This window comes from Aplysia californica, unplaced genomic scaffold (assembly GCF_000002075.1).
Source record: "Aplysia californica isolate F4 #8 unplaced genomic scaffold, AplCal3.0 scaffold01054, whole genome shotgun sequence".
NCBI classification, from domain to species: Eukaryota; Metazoa; Mollusca; class Gastropoda; order Aplysiida; family Aplysiidae; genus Aplysia; species Aplysia californica.
In genome coordinates this window covers 50,904-60,900 of record NW_004798324.1, presented here as the reverse complement: position 1 = coordinate 60,900, position 9,997 = coordinate 50,904, and the positions used below count along the sequence as shown (strand labels likewise).

At 42.9% G+C, this 9,997-nt stretch overlaps 1 protein-coding gene across 1 annotated transcript in view; it reads right to left on the bottom strand.

Moving 5' to 3' along the window:
- The window catches only part of LOC101847390 (echinoderm microtubule-associated protein-like CG42247), a gene marked incomplete in the record, with an annotated part of 114,328 nt that overhangs the window by 66,816 nt on the left and 37,515 nt on the right, over window positions 1–9,997 (bottom strand). Inside the window, 1 exon segment of the mRNA XM_035973192.1 lies at window positions 5,995–7,976. Within this exon segment, the coding sequence (XP_035829085.1) occupies window positions 5,995–7,976 (1,982 nt within the window).

The following is a 9,997-nucleotide window of genomic DNA, read 5'->3' as shown; positions in this document are numbered from 1 at the left end:
AGACGTCACGGAGCCCAGAACCTCCCGGAGCTGAATCCTGGTCAGCTCGTCCTGCAGAAGCTGGAGAACGACAAGGAGTGGCGTGGCCCTGCGGTTGTCAAAGAACGGTGTGCACCGAGGTCTTACATCATAGTCAGGGGATAGGGCTTACCGCCGGAACCGCAAACACCTGAAGCCCTACGTCGACCCTCCTTCCATGCCTTCTTCACTTGTTGCCACCCCAGAGCGTACTCCAATGTCCGTTCCCTTACCTCCGTCACCAGCTGTCCAGCCGGTGAAGCCTGATGTCACACCACCATCACCTCAGCCAGCTGCCGCTCCAGCCAGTCCTGCTCCAATAACTACCCGAAGTGAACGAGTGGTCAGGAGACCCGCTCGTTACCCGGACTGATGTTCTTGCGACCCAATCGTATCCTTTCGACGACAAATTTTACTTTTTGTTTATTTTTTGCTGATTACCCAACAGTTGTGTAGACCTACCTGTTCGAGGTAATTTATTTTCTGAAGTTTCGTTATCTGGACGCTGTGCAGTTTTATGAATGTGACAAAGACAATTTGAAATGTGAAAATTATGAAATACCAAAGAACTTTATTGAAATGTGTTACCAAGTTCTCAAGTGCAAGCCCCGAATCTTCAAATACAATTGAACTCTGTGTGTGAAATTTGTTAAAGTTAGAACATTCCCCTTTGAGAGACTCGAAACCGATGATCTTTAACCCATTATGGGGTTTTCCTTTTTCTTCAATATTAAAAGGGGAGATGTCACGGTAGTCACCGTATTGTACCTTACTCTCTTTTAATCACGGGACGTAAGCGCCCCGTATGTCATGGGTTTTTGGTTAATGTTACTCACTTCGGGGATCAACATAAAAAGTCAGACACTACACCCGGGCTCATTATTAGAATGCTTGCTGTCGTATGTGTTCGTCTCTCCAGTTTACAGTCGTGTGTGTATACTAACATTACACAGGTGGCCAAACCATTCTATCCTCTGTCTTTCTATGTAACGCAGGCAGGACTCAGTGCCGATAGCTGCTCTTATTTCTTCATTTCTCTGCCTGTCTCGTCTTGTAATGTTAAGTGTTTTGCGGAGACATTTCATTTCGCATGCGGTGATTTTGCTTTCATGGGTTTTTCTTAAGGTCCAGGTCAAGCACTGATAACATAATGTTGGTATGAATATTGAGGTGATAAGCTGTCTCTTTGTGTCCATGCATATGTTTGGGTGAGATAGAAGGGGTGCGAGCTGGTAGGTGACAGCGTTGGCTTTTTGAGTTCGCATTTCTATTTCTCTGTCTATGGACCCGTTTTCAGAAAAAGTGCTGCCAAGATATTTAAACTCTTTCACCTGTTTCAGTTGTTTACTATTGACATGGATGTTCAGGGAACTATGGTTTCGGCTCACTTTCATAACTTCTGTTTTTGATGTGCTTATTTTCATGTTGAATTTCTCACAGGTGTTGTTGAGTTCGGTAGTGTGATTTTGGAGGCTTTGTTGGTCATGATGAATTAGACATTGATCGTCTGCGAACAGAAACTCATTTAGGCTTTCTGGGCTTTGGTTTACTTCCTGCGTTATTGTGTCCATATATATTATAAACAGGAGGGGAGATAGAAAGCATCCCTGTCGTACTCCAGATCTTACTTTGAACCAGTCTGTATTTCCTTCCTTCGTTCTTACTGAGCTTCTGCTGTTGGTATATAGAGCTCTGACATTATCTAACAATTGTCCTCTGACGCCATACTTTTCGAGTGTCTTCCAGAGTTTTGCATGGTTTACTCTGTCAAAAGCCTTCTCTTAGTCTATAAAGACGATGTTGGATTCTTTTTTGTGTTCTATTGTTTTCTCGCATATCTGTCGTAATGCGAATACGGCATCCGTGCATCCTCTTCCCTTGCGGAATCCAAACTAAGCTTTGCTCAGATTTCTCTGTACAATAGGTCTTATGCGCTGCTCTAGTATCTTTGCATACATTTTCCTGAGTGGCTTAACAATGAGATGCCTCTATATGTTGTGCAGTCGCGTTTGTTGCCCCTTTTTCCCATAATGGTACCGCTATGGCTTTCTGCCAGTCTTCTGGGCATGTTCTTTGTTCCTAGGCTCTGTTGAAAATACGCCTCAGCCACAGTATACAGGTGTTTCCACAAGCTCTTATGGCTTCCGCTATGATGTCATCTGCTCCTGGGGCTTTGTTCTTGGGACTGGTCTTGATTGCCTTTTCTATTTCGCTCGGAAGTATTGGTGGATCTGTTTGATTTCCATAGGATGGTTGGAACTCTACTTGTCCGTGACAAGCGTCTGGGTTGAGCAGTTCTTTGAAGTAATTTCCCCATCTTTTCTTGATTGCATGTTTGCCGAGAATGACGTTTCCCTTTTTATCATTTATAATGCATGTCGGGTTGTATGGGTCTTTCCCTATCTGCATGCTCTTGACACTTTAAAAAAATTCTCTTGGGCTTTCCTTACAGATTTTGGTCAGTTTCTCGCCATATATTTTCCATGCATTTTCTTTGGCAGTTTTGATGCTTTCCTGTATTCTATATTGTCTTCTTCGGTCTTTGACTTCTGCCATTTCTTGAATTTCGTCTTTTTCATTCGAATTGCTTCTTTGGTTTCATCATTCCACCAGCATGTTATTCTGCCTTTGTTTCCTCCTATTCTTTTGGTGCCACAACAGTTTTTTTTAGTATTTCTGACAGGGATTTTTTTAAATATTTGCCATCCGTCTTCTATGTCCTTGCTCTCAGGTGACAGTTTGAAGTACTCTTTGGTAATGTCATTCTCGACTGCTTTTTTATGTCTAATTTTCTTATGTTAGTCGTGGTTTTTCCCCTGTTCTTCTTTGTTTGCTTTACGTTGTTGGTTGTGAGAGTAAGTATCACAGGTCTATGGTCCGTGTCGATGATGTAGTTTGGAACCGCTCTCGAATCTTTGGCTGTATGTCTTTGTTTTCTGCGTATCAGGATGAAATCAAATTGTGAAGCATGGTTCAGGTCACTCCATTTGTACCAGGTCTTGATTGGCTTTGTCTATGTTGGAAAAATGTGTTCGTAATCATCATGTCGTGCTCAGCGCATAGGTTTAGTATCATTTCTCCATTGCTGTTGCAGTCTGTATCTTTATCGCTGTGGGGTCCCAAGTACTCTTCCCATGGGGTTCTTCTTCGTCCGACTCTGCCATTTTAATCTCCCAAGATAAACATATCTTCTTTGTTCTTGATGGTGTTAATATGGTCACTCAGGTCTTGGAAATATGATTGTCTATCTTCCTCTGTATAGCTGTCGTTACAGTGAGCGTATGTTTGGATGTACGTATTTGTTTTGCCACCCTCTATGAGTTTTATGCTCACTATTCTCTCTGAGATCTGGTTGATTTCATAGATTGTATCCATTTTGGCTGGGTGTATGATGAAAGCTACACCATGTTTGGCTCTCTCATTTTCAGGTGCTCCGCTCCAGATCAGTAGGTAGCCTTTATGGATCAGCTTGCTGTGGTTGCCTCTCTTCCTTATGTCTGACGAGCCCATGATTGCTATTTACTTTCTTTCCATGAAATCCACTATTTCTGGTTCTCTGTCTCCAAGTCCGCTGACATTCCATGTGCCTACTTTAATCGTTGTTCTAGCTCGCTGTCCATTTACTTTTCCAGGTCGTTATCCGTTTGAATCTATCCGTGTTTTCTCCTTTGATTTTTTCGTAGCAGTAATTATCCGCCGTCGGCTTGCTAGGCCAGTCACGGTTTCACCAGAGCCCCTTTAGCCAGCAACGTTTCGGGGTGACCCGGGTCGGCCTTCACGGCTAGCGTAACGCCTCAGTGACATAAAGTCACACCGTACTTCCCCCAGACCCAGCTATCCCCTACTTTGTCCTGTTTCCACCTCCCCCGACGAGGACGAAGGGTTGGACTTTTTGTCGTTATCAAAACATTCAAAAACTACATTTGTAAAAGCTTGACATATAGTGAAACTCAAAAATTGTTTTTACTTTTTAAAGGTTTAGTAAGGTCCTATGGCGCTCGCAACTGCATAAGGTCATATGAGCGCCAAGGGGTGGATGTCAACAGAGAAGTCCAAACGGGGAATCAGGCTTATCTGCTCTCCTCTCTAGCCTCAACAGCACAAAGTTTGTTGGACTATCAAAGCATCCTGGAAATAGCAGTTCACAAGAGAGTGACACACTTACAAAAAAAGTAGAGGAAAAATGATGATAGTAAGGATGAGGAAAGAAAAAGCAGCAGTTCCCTTATTATGTTGCTCAGGCACAGTATGAGCATGACATAGATATATCAGCCCATTTACAATTCTACTGTGCATAAGAACATGCTAATATCCCTCCTTTGGGAATGACCTAAAGACATCTTATGTTAGTAGCACTGCGCTGGTGGGGGGGGGGGGATTTAAGGACGATGATCAGGTGATTGCAATTTAAAGTTTCTGTTGGACGACACTATAATAATAATAATATGTGTGGACGTAATCAAGATTTTCAAAGAATTGTATTCGAAAAAAACTTGATATGATGTGAAACTCAAAATTGTTTACATCAAATTTCTCTAAACTAGGCACTGAACAGATAGAACTAAGTAATTCTGATGTAGCGAAGTGTTAGGCATGCGACGTCAAAATACGTTATTGTCGTTACATAAAATTAGCAGGGTGCATGAAACGTCAAAACAACACGTAATTTTTAAAACCAAAAAGCCACCACTGTACAGATGTTGTCAAAATACATTATTATTAACTGTTTTTCCACAAACCGAGTTTTGTGAAAGTGACGTCAAAATACGTTCCCATCGCATCTGGAAAATGAGCGGCATTGTGGAGAAATCAGGCGCTCGTCAAAACATTGAAACCGAAAAAACTCATTTTTTGACATCTCAACATCTTTTATATCCCCATTTTAAACAATTTACAGAAAAACGTTGATCAAAAGCACAAAAATGCAAATTTGCAGTTGCAATGAACTATCCAGCTTTAAAAGTTACCTAACTTCGATGGCCATATTCTCGCTAATTTTACCCCTGACACCATGTAATCTCAACCTCATTCAATTGCAAATTATATTAGTATTTCTTCCCCAAGAACAAGTCAAGTGAACAGGGTTTAAGATTCTACAAATAACTCTATATTATGCCAACAAATTGACGAGCGCTTGAATCCACCGCGTTGTGACACAAAAGGCCTTGACGCCAGACAAAGCACATTCTTCCTATTAACAGGACCTTTGTGAACTGAGCTGGGCAACATTGTAGTTCTTATTACAAATTCATACTAACTGTTGGCTAATGGGGGTCCTGACGCTACTGACAACGCTGTAAACATTGACGTTTCTGTGCTTCAAAGGCAGCCAGAGTTGATTAGTGACCACCATCCCCTCCCCTCCTAATGGAGGGCTGATGGGAGGATTGGAGATATACAAAGTAATGCTGTTTGGCAGAAGGTACAAAGCAACGGGGGGTGGAGAAGCGGTGCAAAGGAAATAAACGAAGTAAGGCCGAAAAGATTAAAGGGAAAATTGAAAAGGGAAAGGAGCAATGAATAAAATATTTATGAAACAGGTGCATATAAACAGTGTATATACACATGGAAGGAAAAAGAAAGACAAAAGTAACAGTGATAAAGGGAAAATGAAAGAAGGAATTACAACAACAACAACTACAACAAAATAAATGAAAGAATGCTTGTAACGAAAATGTTAGAAGAAATAAAAGAATAAATAAGTAAACGAATGAATGAAGAGGGGCAATCTGACCTGAAAGAGAAGGAAGGAATGAGGGGGATAACTCTGGATAAGAACTTCCCTCGTAGTAAAGGAGTGAATGATGAAGTGAATGAATGAAGAGGAAGAATCAGACATCACAGAGAAGGAACGAAGGAAGAGATGAGAACTGACCTCATAATGATCAAATGAATGATGAAAAAAATTAATGAATGAAGAGGTAAAAATCAGATATCACAGAGAAGGAAGGAAGAAAGGAAGCGATGAGAACTGACCTCAAAGTATTGAGCACGTCGTCACTACTCTGGTAGCTGGTGCTGTCGTCGAAACCCCTCCTGTTGACGTGACGTAACGCCTGATGTCGTGTCCCTCTCACAGCCCTCCTCGGGTCGATGTATCCCTCCCCATACCCGCCGTCTTCCTCCTCTACCTCCTTTATCCTTCCTCGATGACCGATGCCCCGATTCTCCTCACTGGAGTCCGAGCGCTCTGTTGAGTGACCTCGCCGAGCGTCCAGAAGCTGCTCGGCTCTGTTCAGAACGTTTGCTCTAGACGCACGCTTGTCCTGGGGGTTGTATCCGTTAACAACGTCAAATTTGTACCCAGGTTGACTGTTGATTCTGAAGTCTGATCTCCCTCGGTGGGACCCTTGCTCGGGGGCAAGAGGGTGAGGTGTTAATAAGGCAGGGGAGGGAACCAAGAAAGTTTTACTGTCGATGATTCTGTCTCCAGAGTCGTCGTTCCTGAACGTGTCTAGCTGGCTTATTCCCCCTTCTCGGATTGTGCTCAGCTGGGAGGGTACGCTGGTGAATCGGTCGTAGTCAATCTGAGACATGGAGTACAACGGCTGCTTGTCGTGGTAACTACTGCCACCAGGTCCCATCTGGTAGTTTTGAACTGCGGACCCCTGGAAGCTGGTCCCATGGTGTTGGTTGAAGTCTAGGGGGTCTGCACCGCCTGGGTGTTGAGAGGCCGGTTGGGAAGGGTTGTAGTATTGCTCATGTTGTTGTTGCTGTTGCTGTTGGTTGTGGTGGTATTGCTGCAACTGATGCGGATGGTGTTGTAGATTTTGATGAGGTTGTTGCTGCGGCTGTTGCATGTGGTGCTGGTTTTGTGCATTGTCTGAGAATGCTTCACGAACGTTCGGATGTTGTGGGTACCCTGGAGCCACGGCTGAAGTAAAAGTCGAGTTTGGAATCACTTGATGTGTCAAATTTGCTCCTTCCATTTGAGATCTGCCATGGTTCTCTGGACCATTCGTGTTATTATACATATTGTTATAAACTCCACCATTGTTGTTGTTGTTACTGTTGTTGTTGGGGAATGGGTTCTTGTTGCCACCATCGCTGGTGTTGTTTCCTGGAGGAGCACCTTGAGGCACAAACAGCTGTCTGTACATGTCTCTGTCTACTGCGTGTTTGTCAATGGGGTACACATCACCACCGCTGCGTAGTTCCACAGCCTCGTCAGAACTACGGTGATGCCGCGGACCGTTACCACCACCACCACCACCACCACCGACACCATTATCGTCATAGTCGTCGTCACTTTTATCCACAACCACAAGCTTCAACCCACCGCCCTGGTCTTCTGGTTCGTCTGGGTTTCCGGGGGACGGGTATGGCATACCGGGCGGGCCAATATCGTCAAACATGCTGGCAGAGACAGCGTGGCCATTGTCCGCCGGCGGACGAGAGTGGCCCGTTGGAGAATTCTGCTGGATGAAGTTCCCGTGGTCTCTTCCCACACGCCGGTGTCTCTCGGGGTGCTGACTACCCCGGGGGCTCAAGTCTGGGGAGAGGTTGTAGTTGCCGTGAGTGTCCAGGACTGTCTGGTGGGCGTTTGGCGGGGCCTGTAAGTACTCGGGGGTGTTGTTGTTGTTGTTGTTGTTGTTGTTGCTGTTGCTGTGGTTACTCAAGTGGTGAGATGGGTAGTGGGTGTTCACGATGGGTGGGAGAGTAGTGGGGTCGTATCCGTTTGGATAATTCGCTTTTACTTGCTCTTGGGGCGTCGTGTTGTAACCTTTGTGGAACGACGACAGGTTAGGGTCCTGGTTTACCCCGTAGTTTTGATGATGCTGTTGTAGCTGTTGCGGTTGTTGTTGATGTTGATGGTCCGGCTGTAGCTCCTGAAACTGTTGCTGTTGTGGTAGTTGGGACGGCTGGTCGGAATCTGGTCGAATCTGAAGACCATCCTGTCCCAGGCGGAGAGTGACTTGACTGTTTCTCTTCTGCTCGTCTCTCGCCTGGGCCTGCGCCTGAGAGGGGGGGGGGGATAAAAAGGGGAAGGTCAAAGGCGAATAATAACCATAACAATAACAATAGCAATGAAAATAACAACAATAACAATAAAAATAATTTTTGAAAAAAAAATAAAAACAATAATAATAATAATGATAATAATAACTACAACTACTACTACTACTAATGATAACAACAACAGCATCAACAGCAGCAACAACAATCACAATAATAATAATAATAAAAATAATAATGATAATATTAATAGTTTAAAAAATAACAACGACAATAATAATAATAATAGCAATAACAATAAAAATACCCCTACTATTATTATTATTGTTACTACTACTACTACTACTACTACTACTACTACTACTACTACTACTACTACTACTACTACTACTACTACTACTACTACTACTACTACTACTACTACTACTACTACTACTACTACTACTACTACTACTACTACTACTACGCTCTCCAAGCTCTCTACACTTTACAACTACTATTACCCTGCCGACCCTTGATCATTCGAAAACATTCTCAGCTTTCCGAGAAGCCGACCCTTGATCATTCGAAAACATTCTCAGCTTTCCGAGAAGCAAACAGTGCAAGCTGCGGATTGCACGCACACAGACATTAACAAACGAAAGATCTTTGGCCGGTTACAGGTTAGAGAACATCTCATTGGTGGGTTAGTGTATGAAAGAAGGAACGATATTTTTAGATATAATACATAATAAAATACATAGATAGATAGATAGATAGATAGATAGATAGATAGATAGATAGATAGATAGATAGATAGATAGATAGATAGATAGATAGATAGATAGATAGATAGATAGATAGATAGAGAAAGAGAGAAAGAAAGAGAGAGAGGGAGGGAGAGAGAGGAAGAGAGAGAGGGAGAGAGAGGGAGGGAGAGAGAGGAAGAGAGAGAGAGAGAGAGAGAGAGAGAGAGAGAGAGAGAGAGAGAGAGAGAGAGAAAGAGAGAGAGAGAGAGGTGTAGCGTCCTCCAACTTCCCCTCGAGACTGACACAAACCCAGGCATTTGATCTATTTTGTCGCCCCACTAGAAACAAGGTAGGTAATAATGGAGAAATGCTACTGCAAGCGGCACACAGATTTAACCCTGAAGATTTCATTATGTGCTGGCCAGTTCAATTCAGCTGATACACTGTGGCGTGAACAGGGTTTTAATGAACGTGAGCTGCTTGGACAATTTTCAGGGCTCTGTTTCAACACTAGAAATGTTTCCCATTGAAGACTGAAGCAAAATTTAGAGGTGCCGGGCTCTTGAAAAACATCACAGCGTCAACTTGTGTTATGGATAAGGATGTGGTTTCTTTCTTTCTATAAAAAAAGGTCATTAGAACTGATTGTACCACAATTATACCGTGGTGCCCATTCAGCATTCATACTCACAGAACACCAGTTTTTTGTTGTTGTTAAAAAAAAAAAAAAATGGGAAGTATTTATAGTTAAAGGGGTTGTAGCACCAACGCAAACTTAACTTTCATTCGATGTCAACTGCCGTCTAAGGAGCATAAAGGATAAATTAACGTTGTTTGCTTTATTATGTTCTTCAGCTAGGGTCTCCTGTATGCATACGGCTTTCGAAGAATGATTTTTGGTTCCCATGGAGTTGGACAATTGGGCTTTTTTTTCGAAGTGACTGTTTCTCAGAACACTCGGGAAAATAAAGTTGAACTTTATTTCTCCTAACGGTTTTTGATCTCGAGATTTTTTGGTTATGTGCGAGATTTAGGCGTCATCCTTTCATTCTGCCATTCTGCGAGGACTGGGAGGTATTTTTCGCATCGAATTCAATTTCTAGAGCTAGAGGCTTTTAAATGTTTGAATATTCAGATACTTCAGTTGCGGTTGGGGCAACGTTCCCAGACTATACTTTATTTGAAAATACCTTCAAACGGTACTTCGAGAAAACAAGACTGCTCGACATTGACAGTAATCTATTTTGCATTTAGTCACCAAACAAAAACTAAAATCCTTCATTAAAAAATCCCTT